Here is a 17,992-nt window from a genome sequence, read left to right on the forward strand (position 1 = left end):
ATAGCCAGGTTTTAGATTTTTTAGCCGATAACATTTACATTACAAAATCTGAATGTATTACGTTGGGTTAGGGTAGAACCGTGGGTAACTGAAGACATTCTAACATTAAATAGGCAAGGCCTGGATACCAATGCCAGGGTTGCTGCAACCAATGCTTTGGCCATTTCTCCCTACACAAGCCTTGTGCCAGTACAGCCATTTAGAAATAATGGGTGAGCAAAGAATACCACACCAGTCTATCCCAATGAGGCCTAAACTGACTAAATAATAATATCTGCTGGATACAGCAATTCAAATACCATGTTTGGTCATTATGGCACAGTTTCCATGAGTCCAAGCATAATGCAGAAGACACCAATGGGAAAATATATATAGCTAACCTACTGAAGGGTACTATAGGGCACCACGACAGAGCACTTGTTTTTAATCTAGGGCAGTGGTTTTCAAAGTGTGGAGTAAGATTTGGAGTGAATGCTTATTTACTCTCAAAAGTCTGAAGGACTTTTATACAGGTATGGGACCTATAATCCAGAATGCTTCGGACCTGGGGTTTTCCAGGTAAGGGATCTTTCTGTAATTTGGATATACATACCTTAAGTCTACTAAAAATCATTTAAACATGCATTAAAGACAATAGGATTGTTTTTCCTCTAATAAGGATTTATAATATCTTAGTTGGGATCAAGTACAAGGTACAATATTACAGAGAAAAAGGAAATCATTTTTCAAAATTTGAATAATTTGATTAAAAATCAAGTCTATGGGGGATAGCCTTTCCATAATTTGGAACTTTCTGGATAACGGGTTACCATAACTGTACTGAATAACTTGCACACGTATATATTTCAAATTCCTACACACATAAACACATGCACACATACATTACAAATTCCTACATCTGTAATAGGGGCTTGAATTGAAGAAGTACGATAAAACCTCCGATACCACTGGCAATGTATGATATACTAAATAAATGAATAATACATATATACTATACTTATTGGTTTAAGAATGTTTAGGGTAAGAACCCATGGTGCTCTGAAAGGGTTTCCCCCGGCAACAACAGAAGTCGCCGGTGGAAAGCCATTCGTATTGCTTCAGTCGTGTGAAGTTTACTCCTGCAGGCAACTTCACGCGACTTTGGAAACTGAAGTAATGCGAAGGGCTTTCCACGGGCTACTTCTATTATTAAAACCCTTTTCGGAGCAGTTACTCGCCCCCGATAACAGAGACCTATCATGGGCGAGTAAACTCGTTCCATAGGTTCTTACCCTTCAAAGAGAACTGTTCATAATTAATTTGCTCTACTAGATCCATGACGTAAGGTGGGAAAAACTTTACTTTTCATCTGCATGATTTGCAATTGTTAATATAACAAATAATTCTTTGTTTGGCACTACTTTTACTTTTTAATTTGGGCATAAACCTAAAGTTGTCGGGCACCTCTCTTGTTCACACAATTATGAGAATAAAGCATAAAAATATTAGAAAAGCATAAGCATATTAAAATGTCAATAAAGCAAAACAGTTATAAAAGAGTGAACTCTAAAGAAAGACTGAGATCTTCAGCAGAAAGCACAGAAAGTACACTACAAGTGCAGCAACGTGCAAGGTCATTGTGCTGTGCCTATAGGAGAGAGAAAGACTTACCGTGTCTAGCATATGCAGAACTTTATCCTGCTCACAGGCATCCAGCCCATCAATTATCACCACAAGCCTGGTCTGGTTTTGGGTGAAACTATCTATGGTTTTTGCCATTTTAGCCATCAACTCTACTTCCCATTTCAAAACCTAAGAAATAAAAGAAGAACCCATTACTGCACTGAAAATATACAATATGTATGGATGCAGCACATAACCTTTAAAGGAACAGTAACACCAAAAAATGAAAGTGTATAAAAGTAACTAAAATATAATGTGCTGCTGCCCTGCACTGGTAAAAGTTGTGTGTTTACTTCAGAAAGTCTACAATAATTTATATAAATAAGCTGCTGTGTAGCCATGGAGGCAGCCATTCAAAGGAGAAAAGGCACAGGCACATAGCAGATAACAGATAAAACACTATTGTATTCTACAGAACTTATCTGTTATCTGCTATGTAACCTGTGCCTTTTCTCCTTTTTTCCAGCTTGAATGGCTGCCCAGTGGCTACACAGCAGCTTATTATATAAATTATAGTAGTGTTACTGTAGCAAACACACCAGTTTTACCAGTGCAGGGCAACAGTGCATTATATTTTTATTACTTTAAAGCTCTTTCATTTTTTGGTGTTACTGTTCCTTTAACAGAAGAGTTATCAATTTCACTCTACATATCCTCATGTTATATTGGAACGTGGGGGCATGGTAGGATTACCAGCCTATAAATTAAAAGGCTTATTATATGCTCAATGATTATTTCTACATTTGGACTTATAAAGATGTGAAGGTCTGCCCGAGTCTCTGTGCCTGTGTTATGTGGTGATATTTTTACCTTCATAAATCCTTCGCTTTTCAGTTTGTGCAGTTTGGAAGCGGCACCGTGGAGCCGTTTGCGCTGAGAGTTAAGTATAGAATCCATCACTTGCCACCACGTGCGGCAATTTAGCACAAACACTAGGCCCACCACACAAGCCACAGCAATAAGGATGGCATTCACAGTCATATTCTTGGGATCCACTTTAAAGATCGCCAGCAGGAGAACGCCGGCAAAGATACACAGCATAATGAAAATGAAGATTACAAAGGAGGGGAGACAACAAGTCTTCTTCCATTTCTTCTTTCCTGAAATATAATATATATTTATAAAAATATTTACAAAAGAACCATAAATAGGTTTGATTAATTTACAGTTTTACCAAATAATGCATAATATATATATATATATATATATATATATATAAAAGTGCAAGAGAGGCCAGCACTCACGGGGCTTTTTAAAAGCTCTTTAAAAGCCCCGTGAGTGCTGGCCTCTCTTGCACTTTTATTTGGATTTTTTGCATGAGCACCCGGGCATTCTCCTCACTGTTTGTGGTGTGCTACCTTTGCTGGAAGTATATATATATATATATATATACACACACACACATATATATCTGGTGTTCTCCCCAAACAGCTGCACATAAGGACACACCCCAATAAGAGAACTTCCTTTCCGCTTTCAGTAGCGCAAGTGTTACTTGCGAAACATCTGCTTTATTTGGACTGGCCTGTTTAAAGGATAAGTGAACCTTAACATTATGTGAATGTAAAATTGAAGAGAGTGCTATTCTAAGCACTTTTGAAAATCACATTTAGTTTTTTCTAAAATGGAAGATATTCGGGGGAATCTGTACTGTTAATATGAATGAATTTTGTTACAACATAGCTACCTGTCAGCAGAAGGAAAGAGGGCTGGTTAGAAAAGATGTGAGCAAAATTATCTAAGGTTTCTAGTGTTTTTCCTAGCCAGAAGAAAAATCACACTGGCGCTCTTTCACCTGACAATTTCCTCTACTATATTGTGGTTGGAAACAGACCAGCAGGTGTTGCTGTAACAAAATGCATTTATACTAACAGTACACATTCCCCTTAGAACAGCACACGCATCAATTTTTACTTATTTTAAGATTTACTTATCCTTCAAATGTATCTGCGCCTCTTCAAATAATATTCTTCATAGAATTTGTATGGCCCCTGTCAACCTCTCCAAAAATAAATAAATAAATAAAAGGTTGGAGAGCACTCTATATTTAACCCAAATATAAATTATATACAATATGCACAGGAGATAAATTAGATTAATTCAAGAAGGAGTTGGATGGCTTTTAGCAAGTGAGATAATACAGAGTTATGGGAGATAGCTCTTATTACAATTTGACCCAGGGACTGGTCCGAGCGCCATCTTGGAGTCAGAAGGAATTTTTTACCCCTCTGAGGCAACTTAGAGAGGTTTCAGATGGATTTTTTTTTTGCCTTCCTCTGGATCAGCTAGCAGTTTGGCAGGTTTTATAGACACAAAAGGTTGAATTTGATGGATGTGCAACTTTTTTTCAACCTTACTATGTTACTTATTATGTATGTCACTTTGTATACTTTGTAACTGTACAACCAAAATATGCACCTTCCTCCTGCTGTAAGTCTGGACAGGGGACAGAAAAGGACCAATCAAAGAGAGGAAGGTACTGTTCAAAAAGAATTTAAAACACACAAATAAAAAGCTCTTATTTACCCACAGAATCATCCCATTATGAAAGAGTGCTGCCTATTGCACGCCACAGCTATTGGGTGACTGGATTAACCACCTCATATTAAGAAATCAGTATTAATGCAGTGTTATAACATTTCAGTATATGGTCACTATTTTAATTTTCCCCAGAGACCAAGCCAGCACCACAACCCTCTCACCTTGTGTTTCCTCTGTCTTAAACACTCTGAAGAGCCGTGTGGCTAAGAAACCAAACTCCCTCTCACATGCATCAGAGAGCGTGGCTATCATTTCAGCCATGGATGTTTCTCCCCCTACACTAGAGAGTCGATTGTAGTCAGTGAAAAGGAACCTGGATGAATGAAAAAACACAGGTTAATTGGTATAACGCAACAGGTATGGTATATCTAAAGGGTCATTTCTTTTTATGTTACAACATGATGCAAAGTTTTGGACTTTAATATGTTTACAACTGGCAGAAATTTCAAGATCCATAAATAATTAAGTGCAAGAGAAAAAAAAAAAAAAAAGTCTTACCGAACTGGCAAAGCTTTAGTGGTTTGCTCAGGAAGTTCTGGTGGATTTACGAACATGAGTTTTAGAAGTAGTTCAAGGTATCCGATCTGTCTTGCCAGTCTAGTACTTAGCACCCAAGCCCAGTTCCAGTTTTCTCCTTCTCGTCTTCCTCCAAAGTAGACAGCAGCTGCAGGATGGGAGAATTTTAAATATGGATGTCTGAAAATACCTATTTTATGCCCAAAGTTAACTCAGCAACATTCTAGATCAGATGTGGGCAGCGTGCAACAATATGGGTGGGGAATTATATTATGCTCCATTATCTGCAGCCTAAGCACCTTCAACCCCACATACCAGGATTACAGCATAAAAGAAACCAACCCTTCATGTAATACACAAGTTACACATTAAATAGCACCCCTTTAAACAAAAGAAAGCCATGGTGAAATTAAAAAGACCATTTCATTCCTAGGCTAAACTCACCAAAGAATATGTAGAGTACAGTCAACAAGCTGAGAGCCACAGATATGCCCAGTTTTGGATCAACTGTAAATGAAAGCAGCAATCCTATGGTACTGCAGAGCATCAGGATAAGAAACACAATGAGCCAAGAGAACTGGAACAGAGGTTCTATCTGCTGGCCTGCAAAAGTCTTCATCTCATCTAAAGAAAAAAGACAGCAAATTATTTGCGCACCTATAAGGACACTGAAACCTCTGATTTGCCATTGGCCTGAATTTATACACACGTACTGGGTTCCAGGCCTGAAGTGTATGAAATTAGGTTCCTCCTAATGAGTTAAGGGAAATGCTAACATACTAGTAATAATAAATGTCGAGTTTGGTAAATGCATTATTTCTATCCCATACTTTTAGTCAATGAGAACAGCAGAGGCTCAATACTTGAGACCACTGTCCCTTTAAAATATACACATATATATGTAGGCTGGGCCAATGACAGGCTAATTACTGTGTTGCTTGTTAATTTGTCAAACAAAATTCCATAGAGCCGATGTGCTGCACAAACCAGAAGGTACTTGGGTCCAAACCACTTTTCTTTAAGTATAAAGGTTTTATATGTCAAATGTAATTTTACCTTCAAGCTTTTTAAGCAGAAATGATTTTCCACTTCCCCACTGAGCGTACAGTCCAACACAGATTGGGGGCTGCATAGTGGGCTCACTGAGAATATCAGCAAGAGCACTGCTGTACAGATCGTACCCAAGCATATCGCCATCAGACTCTGTGGGGGAAAGGTGTCCTGCAGGAAAGAACAAAAAAAGTGAAGCCTCCACACAAGAACTGTATATTGTTTTAGATACACAAGATCTCTACAACAGAAACATATATGTCCAACTAAGAACCTCATATAAAAGTTCCATATTCTAACCCTGCTTCACTACTTCTTCAGCAACTTAACTGGTTGTGCAGTGATATCCATCTCATTTTAATGCTTACCTATGGCTCAAAAAAGGGAAATTAATTAAGCCTAATACATTCACAAGGCATAAATGTAATTTAAGCAGATCTTACTAGAGCAACCAACAGAAAGCCATTACAAAAAAGCAAGGATACTCACTAGCACCAAATATCTGAGTCAGGATGCTCTTTTGATGGCTGCAATCTATATTGTAAGGGGTCTCTCCTGCCTTGTTAGGCCTGTACAGCAATCTTCCATCCTTGGGATTGCGAAGCAAAAGCTCTGCAAGCTTTCGGCTTCTTCCCCTGATTGCAATATGAAGGGGAGTGTCTCCTTTCTGGAAAAGCAACAAATACATAAAGATGTGCTAAATTCATCAAGCAGTTAATAAAGAGGATTTTGCTTAAAAAAACTGGCGTGTAATGTGATAGGGATATTCGAGTGAAGGCTCCACTGAGGCAGAAACTAATGTAAATAAAGCCTAATATCTGGAAAGTACTATGGAATTTACCAAATTTTATAGATAAAATATAAATATGCAACCATCTTAATTAACTTGTATGGGGCCTTAGAAAGCAACATGTACAATGCCCCTGACTTCAGCTGCAAGCAAGGCAATAAAACCAGCAAACTTTTGTGTCTATTCTTCAGCTAAGGGCCTTTTAACCCCATGGTGCCTGCACACAACAGTCTAAGAAAAATATTCTTGCTTTATGCATTGATAAAAGTTGCAGAATTTATATTCCCTATGCAGTATCTTTAAAACACACAACATTAAAAGGTACTGAGGTAAACATTATGTATAAACTGGAGTAGCTTGCTTCTGCATATAAATCACATCATCAGTAAGTTCTGACTTTAAAAGTAATAACCCCTCACTGCAAGGTTTACCTTATCAACTGCAGAAACCTTAGCTCCTTTATCAAGCAAAAGCTCCACCACTTCAATGCTTCTCATCTTTGTTGCCTTTATAAGCGGAGTTTCTCCATCCTATGCATAAACAGAAAAATGTGCATCAGAACTACAGCTCCCATCCCTGCATGCTGTGTATAAAAAGTGATATTGTCATACTAAATCTCAGATCAGTTATCCTTTCAGATGTCAATATATAAGAACTCTGGAATGTCTGGGATAAAGATTGTTACCACGGTGGGACCAGGCCATCGGGGCACCAGGAAAAACCCGGTGGGCCCCGGAGACCCAGACCCAATACCCTCCAGATGCACCCCCGAGCCGCCAGTCTCCCTCCCCTGATGCGCTGAAGTTTAATCTACGCATGGGAAAGGGGTGTGAAGGCCGCAGCAGAGGCACATTGCCCTGAGACAGTAGCTCCCGTGGGCCTAATTGTTACTATAAAGAGAGACTTTACCTTGGTAGAAAACTCTGTGTCGGGGTTGCACTGCAGGATGTCCCGCACCATAGTGGCATTGCCTTTCTCCACAGCCCAGTATAAGGCTGTTTTGTTATCCTAAACCATATACAAAAAGGCAAAAATTACAATCTGCAATATAAAATACAGGAACATATCTTAAGTCACATAATGTTAAATGAATTCTACACTGTTAAGGTATGAAAAAAAAAAAAAAAAGCAGTGAGAGAAATAAAATTGTCACGGGAGGCCAATATGGCCGGGTAGTGGCTCATGACTTGAAATCTGTTTTAGTGCAGAATTCATGAACCAAAAAGACAGATTGTATACATACTTATGACAAATGTGTATCATTTAGCAGAAATAAACCTGATGCAGCAAGTTTTTATGACAACAAAAGTACTTCAATCCAATTTACAGAACTTGGAAGGTTGCTTCCCAGTAAGCATAGAAACATAAGAATGTCCTTACCTGTCCTCTGATGTCAATGTCGGCGTACTTGTTCAACAAGGCCCTAACGATCTCCACGTGCCCACCTCGAACTGCGCCAATCAAAACAGTGTCTCCATTCTGCAAAGTAAAAAAAAATCAGCCTACTTCTATGCAATTCCAAAGCAGGTAGAAATCATCAAGACAGCTACTATTTCTCTGGTCTCTATAACCAAGACAAGATTCTTTATATTATTTTTAAAGGCAAACTAAGCGCTGGCAAACTTTCTTTCTCTTTGTGTATAATTAATGGCTTTTTATCGTTTATAGCAGCTGGTCAACTCCAGATTGTGGGTTAGACCGAGCGCTGGCACAATAGTGTGTTTCTAGCAGCTGGTCAACGCTACAGCGTGGGTTAGACCGAGCGCTGGCGATTTCTTTCTGTGTTTTGTGTACAAATTGTAGCCAAATTTTGCTTCTAGCTGCTATGTAGCCTTTAAACCAATGAATCACTTTCATGTGTGTGCTAATGAGCTGGGGCTTAAAAGCTCCTTGCTTTTCCACTAGAGCCTTTTTGAGCTAAAGGTAGGTGCAATAAGTCTTACTACTCAGTCACATTGTTTGCTGGGGGACTTTATTTTAATTGCATCACAGACTCAAAGTAATTAGACAGTGTAGGACTCACGTACAATGAGGGGCCTTGACGTGGCACGTGAGCTTACATATTTTGGCCAAAGTGTGGTACTACCACCTCATTTTTTGTAAAAATTATTTTTAAAGGCAAACTAAGCGCTGGCAAACTTTCTTTCTCTTTGTGTAAGATTCTTCATATAAATTTGTTGCTCATAGTATATATGAATATACTAAAGGAAAAAATTTAGTAGAAAGAGGGACTTACCTACTACTTAATAGTTCTGAATATACACTTACACGATCAGGGATGTTGACGTAGGTTCCTGCGTCTAAAAGGTCTTGCACAATTTCAGTGTGCCCCTCCTTTGCTGCAATGGTAAGTGCTGTATTCCCATCTTTATCTGTCAAGTTCACATTAGGGTTCCTTTTCAGAATCTCCTTTACTGTGTCCGTGTAACCACCTTTAACTGCTACTATGAGGGCAGTTATGGAGTTCTACAAAAGAAGCACAAATGGAATATAATCATATTAATCCTGACCACCAAACTGTAACTAAAAAAAAGCACGTATGTATTTTTAAACAAGTTACAAGAAGGCTTGGATCTGTGGGCAAGCCATAAAGTCACAGGTTTAAAGCAATAAAAATCTGATTGTGGCAAACTGCCTGCTGGCCAAATAACCCCCATCTGCACACAAATCAAAAATTTGCCCAGTTACAATAACTAAATTACAATAAATACATTTTTTGATCAGCCAAGGTCTACAGACTGCAAGCCCTTAGACTAGATGAGGAAGGAACATGTTTCCTTTCTGTTCCCTTGGACACAAAGACATTATTTTACAATGTTACTATTGATGCTAAAAGCTGGACATCTGTTTGACCACCTCAGTATAAATCCTCTGGACCCACAAACTAGAAAAAATAGCATCACCTTAGCCAATAACTAAACTTGAAGTGTTGGTGGATGATGAATTCTTGTGACTCTAGGACCATTTTAACTAGATAGAGCAGGGGTGCCCAGACTTTTTCCCCCTGACTTTTGACTCCTCCCAGTGTACGTATGCAATGCAGCGTACGTACGCATACCCAATAAACGCCCCGCGCTTATGCATTTCCCAGCTTCGATGTGGTCCACCAGAAATCCACAGGGGATCAACTGGTGGACCACGATCAATGTTTTGGCCAACCCTGAGAAAGAGTGATGAGTATTTTTTTCTGCCGTCAGTAGATGCACACCCTCTAGTTTACACGCCTATACAGGTCCTTTTAAAAAAATTAGCATATTGTGATAAAGTTCATTATTTTCTGTAATGTACTGATAAACATTAGACTTTCATATATTTTAGATTCATTACACACAACTGAAGTAGTTCAAGCCTTTTCTTGTTTTAATATTGATGATTGTGGCATACAGCTCATGAAAACCCAAAATTCCTATCTCAAAAAATTAGCATATCATGAAAAGGTTCTCTAAACGAGCTATTAACCTAATCATCTGAATCAACAAATTAACTCTAAAAACCTGCAAAAGATTCCTGAGGCTTTTAAAAACTCCCAGCCTGGTTCATTACTCAAAACCGCAATCATGGGTAAGACTGCCGACCTGACTGCTGTCCAGAAGGCCATCATTGACACCCTCAAGCAAGAGGGTAAGACACAAAAAGAAATTTCTGAACAAATAGGCTGTTCCCAGAGTGCTGTATCAAGGCACCTCAGTGGGAAGTCTGTGGGAAGGAAAAAGTGTGGCAGAAAACGCTGCACAACGAGAAGAGGTGACTGGGCCCTGAGGAAGATTGTGGAGAAGGACCGATTCCTGACCTTGGGGGACCTGCAGAAGCAGTGGACTGAGTCTGGAGTAGAAACATCCAGAGCCACCGTGTACAGGCGTGTGCAGGAAATGGGCTACAGGTGCTGCATTCCCCAGGTCAAGCCACTTTTGAACCAGAAACAGCGGCAGAAGCGCCTGACCTGGGCTACAGAGAAGCAGCACTGGACTGTTGCTCAGTGGTCCAAAGTATGTCATTCGGAAATCAAGGTGCCAGAGTCTGGAGGAAGACTGGGGAGAGGGAAATGCCAAAATGCCTGAAGTCCGGTGTCAAGTACCCACAGTCAGTGATGGTCTGGGGTGCCATGTCAGCTGCTGGTGTTGGTCCACTGTGTTTTATCAAGGGCAGGGTCAATGCAGCTAGCTATCAGGAGATTTTGGAGCACTTCATGCTTCCATCTGCTGAAAAGCTTTATGGAGATGAAGATTTCATTTTTCAGCATGACCTGGCACCTGCTCACAGTGCCAAAACCACTGGTAAATGGTTTACTGACCATGGTATTACTGTGCTCAATTGGCCTGCCAACTCTCCTGACCTGAACCCCATAGAGAATCTGTGGGATATTGTGAAGAGAAAGTTGAGAGACACAAGACCCAACACTCTGGATGAGCTTAAGGCCGCTATTGAAGCATCCTGGGCCTCCATAACAGCTCAGCAGTGCCACAGGCTGATTGCCTCCATGCCACGCCACATTGAAGCAGTCATTTCTGCAAAAGGATTCCCGACCAAGTATTGAGTGCATAACTGAACATAATTATTTGAAGGTTGACTTTTTTTGTATTAAAAACACTTTTCTTTTATTGGGCGGATGAAATATGCTAATTTTTTGAGATAGGAATTTTGGGTTTTCATGAGCTGTATGCCACAATCATCAATATTAAAACAAGAAAAGGCTTGAACTACTTCAGTTGTGTGTAATGAATCTAAAATATATGAAAGTCTAATGTTTATCAGTACATTACAGAAAATAATGAACTTTATCACAATATGCTAATTTTTTGAAAAGGACCTGTATATGACTTACATCTGCCTTATTTCTAATAAATGGGGTAGACCACTCCCCCCAAATATTTACCAGATGGGGCAAGCCAAGTAATTAACTGACAAGCTTAAAAAGGATATGGTACCAAACATTTATATATGCCATTTACAGTATAGGGAAATGTCAGTGGACATACATTAAAGGGGACCTGTCATCTTAAGAAATAATTCCAAATTGTTTTCTATTGTGTTTGTCAAGCAATATAAACTTTACATACATTATTTTAATCTTTTTTTCTTCAGCCTTGGAATTCACAATTGCAGCAAACAGGCAGGTGCCATTTTGTGGACACTGTTATCAAAGCAGGCATTGCATCCTGCCAAAATCTTGTTTCTGTGCCAGTATGAGGGGACCTAATGCCCATGCCCATGCACTGGTTACACAATTACATTCTGAGGAGGGAGGGGGAATGTGAGGAGTGCAGCAACATCTAAGGGCTCTGGTACACGGGGAGATTAGTCGCCCGCGGCAAAACTCCCTGCTCGCGGGCGACTAATCTCCCCGAGTTGCCTTCCCTCTGCCATCCCACCGGCGAACATGTAAGTCGCCGGCGGGATGGCAGACGCGGCGGGGCGATTTCGGGAAATCGCCGAAAAAGCCTCGCGAGTCTTTTTCGGCGATTTGCGCGAAATCGCGCCGCCGCGTCTGCCATCCCGCCGGCGACTTACATGTTCGCCGGTGGGATGGCAGAGGGAAGGCAACTCGGGGAGATTAGTCGCCCGCGAGCAGGGAGTTTTGCCGCGGGCGACTAATCTCCCCGTGTACCAGAGCCCTAAGAAGTTCTGAATTGAAAGTGAAAGTAACTTTCTGCCCCACCTCTATGCCTAAGGCATATAGAGGTGGGGCAGGCAATATATGACTGACAGCTGGGATTTTTAAATGCTTATATAATGGGTATGGATGTGTTAATAAAAAATTGAGTTTGGGTTTCATGTTTAATTTGAAAAGGGCTTTTATTATACAGCTTTTTATGTCTGGGTGACAGGTCCACTTTAATGTGCTGAATATGCTGCAATACCTTTATAGAAAGTGACACTATGGTTACCCAAATACAGCATCACAACAAACCAAAATAGGTAAAGATAAATTTGCTGACATGAGTCACTAGTGTAGTGCTAGCCATACAAAACAGCTGTTGCAATTGCATGCATCATACAGGGGAACAGTACTTACAGCCCCTTCCTGATCAACATCAGCTCCCATTTGCAGAAGATATTTGACACATTCCAGGTGTCCTTTTCTTGCAGCCCAGATAAGTGGTGTAGTCCCAAACTGCAAAGGAAAGAAAGCAAAGCATAAACAAAGATCTTCATTACAAATGCCTTAACTGAAAATGCAGTTAAGGCATTTAATAAAATCAGCACTCCCAATATGATTTATGGCTGAGAGTCTAACTGCGTACGCAAGCATTCTGTCACAGTGGTCAAAGGTCTTACTGAAACAGATTTTTTCCATTCAGGCTTCTTTTTTTTTTTTGGAGACAAAATTCCAATTTTGTTGCGATTTATCATGCAACAAAACCATGACATATCCAAATTAAAAAAATATGCCATCTAAAACCTGTTGAGATCATGTAGAAGTCAATGGAAGATATCCATTCTACATTTGGAAGGTCTTTCTTTGCTTCATGGTTTTAGAGGTTTTTGTACAATATGAAAAAAGTCACTGTTTTTAGGTTTTTGCGAGTCCTTTTTTTTTTTCATTCATGCTTTTAAAATCTAGATACTTTAATAAATGACTAGACATTCGTGGTTTTTATGGAAAGGAGTTTAGTCGTGGTTTCAAAAAAACTCTAAAACCACAATGTTGCTAAATGGGCCTCCAAGTGTTTATATTTCATTTTTTTGTTTAAAATGTCTGCAACTATATGGTTTCATTTTAAATTCATGTTGCATGCAGCATCCTATCTGACAGTCCTCATAAGCAACCGAAACAGCCGTGCACACACCTACCTTGTCTGAACAGTTGACTTTTGCCCCATATTGAAGGAGGAGTTTCACAATGTCAGAGTGACCTCGGCCGGCAGCCCAAATAACTGGGTAGACGCTGTATTGCTGAGAAAAAAGCCCAAGTGCTTATTATCATGGTTAAAGATTCTGACTTATTAAGATATTAAAAAAACATGTTTGCCTTTAAGGAGAAAAACATTCATCTAACAAAATATAATTATGACCACAATTTAGCTTCCACAGGAGCTCCAGCTATCTCAATCATGAACTTGACGGGATGTTTTGTGGCATGAATGAGTCAGTTTGTTTCCATTATTTATCCCACTGACTGTACATTCCTCTGCCCCAAAATAATATTTGTTATGGAACCAAAAGAAGAATTACGATGTGTTAAATATAATTGCGGTTGCAAAGAATACTGGTGGTTTTGAGTAATACACAGCAGGTCCCAAACAGGCCTGACAGCAGAGGACAAGCAGACAGCTTCTAATATGGAACAACAAAACTCGTACTAAACCCCAAAGCCCCAACTTCTGGCCCTTTAGTTGAATTAAACTCTCTGTTGCATTCTCAGTAAGCCAGGGATTTATTCAGCTATGGAGCCACAGGACTTGCGTAGTGGTGTTAAATCACTGCCACTCTGATGGAACGGTTCATGGAATAAATATCAGCACATACACTATAATGGGAGTAATTCAGCTGAAAAGTCTTAATATTCAAAATATTCAATCTACAAATATAAAACTATGACTTGTTCAAGCTTAGTTCCCTGGACAAAGTGACTTTAGAAATGAGAAAGCTGTTTTTCTTTTGTATATTTTTTTTTGGGGGGGGGGGGGGGGGGGGAGATTTTATTTTTCCTGCTTCTGTCTTCTTTGAGTAAAATGGAACATGATATATTCCATATCTAGAAATTCAGTAAAATTCATGTTTCTTTACCTTTAAAGGGGTTGATCCCTTGTAACATGTAACATGTAACTGTTAGTATGACGAAGAGTATATCTGAAAAGAATTTGCAATTTGTCCTATGTTTTTTTTACTTTTTGGTTAGCAACTGTACAGTTGGGTATTTCAGCAGTTTTCTGGTTGCTAGGGTTAAAATTACCATAGCAACTAGGGACTGCTTATGAATAGGAGAGAACCTGAATAGAAAAACAAAAAATAAAAAGTAACAATAACAATAAAATTGTAGCCTCACAGAGCAATAGTTTTTTGGCTGCTTGGGGTCTGTGACCCCCATTTGAAAGTTGGAAAGAATCAGAAGGCGGCAAATAATTAAAAGCAATAAAAAATAAAAAGTGAAGACCAATTGAAAAATTCCTTAGAATTGGCCATTCTGTGAGATACTAGAAGTTAACTAGAAGGTAAACCACCACTTTAAATAGAAAGTAAAGTATAAGGGTGTATTGCATGTGCAGCAAATGCCTACTCTGCATATCTGTATAAATACCTAAGTGGTAGCTGCCATATGGCTTGCTTTAGCTGGGGTGTTCTACAAGGATCACCAAGGAAAATTAAAAAAAAAAAAACAGAATAATGTCTAATTTTGCTCAGCTGTACAATATAGAATAGGCTGTATATACAATGTTCTTAATCTACCACCAGAACAACTACAAACAACCCAAAAATCAAGATGTCTCACCAGCCCAGTTATGTTTGGATTTGCGCCTTTTGACAGCAGAAGGTCCACCACATCAATGCTGCCTTTGTAAGATGCCCATATAAGGGCCGTCCATCCTCCCTGGAAATAAGGAAAGGGCAATCAGGCAGACAAAAACAATTTTGCTTTTAAAGACTAGAGAAATGCATTATCAGGACTTTTACCCCACAAATACCCCTATAGGGGTGTTGTTGAATCCTGCTAACATGGCACTTCTATAGCTTGTTCCATCTTTATTCACTCAGCACAAAGTTAGTGATTCAATCATTAGAAAGTGTATTTGTCGGTCAAGGTGCATAGCAATTTAGAAAGTGACAGCAGCTTTGTTTTTCTTCATTAAGCACTTAAGTAATATTTATCTGAATACCAATAGCACTAATACAGAGTTTAAAATAATCACCACCTGTTATTAAAAAACAGTTAAAGAACCTCGCCTATGTTCCTTGGACGGTTTGCACAGGGTGCAATAAAGCAGGTTTGGTATGTATTCTTGCACTTACAGGCAATATTGGGCTTATGGCTCACTGGCATTTTGACTGCCGCTGGAAGAGAACAGTGGTGGTGGTCAAAACAACCCTCTCCACTTTTCCCACTCCTGTGAATCCTATAAAGCACTTTTTATTTACTACCATCAGAAGTGAGGACAGGCGAAAAGGGGCATTTTTGCCATTGGTGCTTTCTGCCAGATGGCAGCAACAGACAGTGTGCTATAGCCATCAGTGCAGGGCAAAAGGGACATCTGCCCAGAGTCAGCAGGATCTGTACAGCCCTCTGTGTTGGGTCCACTTCTATTTGACTTGGGTGAGGCCATTGTAAGTAACGTATCAATGTTTGCAGATGACACGGGTTAGGTCCCATCTTAATATTCGTAAATGGTTTTTAAAGTGAGTGGAATTCTCTCCCTGATAAGTTCAAGAAGGGGTTGGTTGGCTTTTTAGTAAGTAAAGAAATACAGGGTTATCAAAAATAGCCCCTTGTACAGGCTGATGTCGGAATGGTCCAACTACTATTTTGGAGTCAGGAAGGAAATATTCTCCCCTCTACAGTAAATTAAAGACTTCAGGTTTTTTTTTTTGCCTTTCTCTGGATCAGCTAGCAGTTAGGCAGGTTATTTATAGGCATTAAGGTGATGGACTGTCATTTTTCAACCTAACAATATCTAACAAAAGATGAAAACTGTATATTGTATGAAGTAACAGAATTATACAAACAATGTCTGGCAGGTCTACAGAAGATAGACAAACAGCACATAATGAAAAAGAAATTGTGGTATCCTCTTCTCCCACACTATGGACAGGGAATTGGGGTTTGCCCACTCTCACCCGTATATTTAAAGTATGGTGCTGGGAATATATAGTAGCTGTTGTAAAAAACACTAGCAGGACTGTTCCTCCACCTCCTGGGGATTGAACTCTAACAAGTTCTATCAAGACAACAAGTAGAAAACAGCATACCATATCTCGGTGCTCCAAATTGGCATTGTAGCTGAGTAGTTCCCTCACAATTTCCAAGTGTCCCTCTTTAGCAGCTGAAATGAGTGCAGTCCAGTTATCCTATGAAAGAGAATGCCAGATTACCACAAAGTTCTAGGAGCTGAGAAGATGGCAGATATGTTGGAAACCCACCTACCAGATGATCGTACCAAGTAGACATTAGAGAGATATTAAATGTTGGGGAAGAAGCTCTCCATAGAATGTGTACTGAAGCTCTAAAAGTAAACACTGCCTACCTTGGTATTTGGGTAATGACAGTGTACACCCATTGTGAAAATTATAGGATGCCAAAGAAATAGCTCATCTTGTTTCTGAATAACATGTACATCGCTGCAGCAATATGGTAAGCAAAAGTATATACAAAGAGCATAGTGAATACAATATATATCAGCTCTAAGTGACTAGAGTAATAAAACCGGTCAGAAAAATGTCAGAAAACCCATTGACAAACATTTTCAGCAGGGGGCACTCCTGTAACATAGTTAAGATATTATAGTGTAAAACTGCTTATATCATGATATCGTAAAATATAAAATAAAAAAAAGGGAAATATAAAAAGAAATTTATTCCCCTGAAACTTTACATAAACATTCCTTAATCAACTAGGCATCATAAAATGCAAAACAAATGACTCCTATAGCTATAACGGTCTGGTGGCCCAAAATAACCTATGGCCTCTCCATTAGACATATAACCCATATCTGGCCAAGTGTTAGAAGACTTACAACATCCTCAAGGTTGCAGTTGGCTCTGTTTCTGAGCAGCTCTTGAACTATTTCGAGGTTGCCTTGCTCAGCTGCCAGCATCAATGCAGTCTGCCCATTCTGTAGAAACACATGGTGACATAAAGCTGTTAGCTAAAGTGTATGCAGGTGAAGTTAGCAGCAACTGGCCCATATCATATCATCAAGGCTGATGCCAGACGTGGTGTAGGGCTGATATTTTCGGCAAGTGGAAAAACGCTTGGCGAAAATACAGCCCTACGCCTGCTACTTGTGCCTGCACCCGAATGAATGAGATACGCTCGGGTGCAGGCACATGTAGCCGATATACGCATGAAAACGGGAGACTTTGCATTATCTTGCGTTTTCATGCGTATATCGGCTACATGTGCCTGCACCCGAGCGTATCTCATTCATTCGGGTGCAGGCACAAGTAGCAGGCGTAGGGCTGTATTTTCGCCAAGAGTTTTTCCGCTTGCCGAAAATATCAGCCCTACGCCACGTCTGGCATCAGCCTAATGTGAGATTCAGCATAACCCTACCTCATCATATCAAGAGTTGCATTACATTCTGTAGAGCAAGAAGTACAGATATAGAATGTGTTTCTAGAACAATGTTTTCCAATAAACCTCAAATAGAACATATTATTTTATCCTTTAATATCTAGTTTTACTCTTTTCAGAAAATATTCATACCCCTCTGCTAACCACTCATCCAGCCTAGTACAGGGAGACTTAGATCCCACACAGGCAGCGGCCCTGGGTCAGCT

General features: G+C 39.6%; 1 protein-coding gene across 6 annotated transcripts in view; it reads right to left on the reverse strand.

The window, feature by feature from the left end:
• kidins220 (kinase D-interacting substrate 220kDa) overlaps positions 1 to 17,992 on the reverse strand; it is a 90,262-nt gene that overhangs the window by 67,323 nt on the left and 4,947 nt on the right. For all 6 annotated transcript variants that reach the window (XM_012962723.3, XM_012962722.3, XM_012962719.3 and 3 more), the window contains 16 exon segments: positions 17,227 to 17,325; positions 16,463 to 16,561; positions 14,991 to 15,089; positions 13,352 to 13,453; positions 12,573 to 12,671; positions 8,828 to 9,025; positions 7,940 to 8,038; positions 7,469 to 7,567; positions 6,991 to 7,089; positions 6,259 to 6,436; positions 5,776 to 5,940; positions 5,164 to 5,343; positions 4,702 to 4,867; positions 4,365 to 4,516; positions 2,473 to 2,762; positions 1,651 to 1,791 (listed from right to left, as the gene is read on the reverse strand). In XM_012962723.3, the coding sequence (XP_012818177.1) occupies positions 1,651 to 1,791; positions 2,473 to 2,762; positions 4,365 to 4,516; positions 4,702 to 4,867; positions 5,164 to 5,343; positions 5,776 to 5,940; positions 6,259 to 6,436; positions 6,991 to 7,089; positions 7,469 to 7,567; positions 7,940 to 8,038; positions 8,828 to 9,025; positions 12,573 to 12,671; positions 13,352 to 13,453; positions 14,991 to 15,089; positions 16,463 to 16,561; positions 17,227 to 17,325 (2,265 nt within the window).

This window comes from Xenopus tropicalis, chromosome 5 (assembly GCF_000004195.4).
Source record: "Xenopus tropicalis strain Nigerian chromosome 5, UCB_Xtro_10.0, whole genome shotgun sequence".
Lineage (NCBI taxonomy): Eukaryota > Metazoa > Chordata > Amphibia > Anura > Pipidae > Xenopus > Xenopus tropicalis.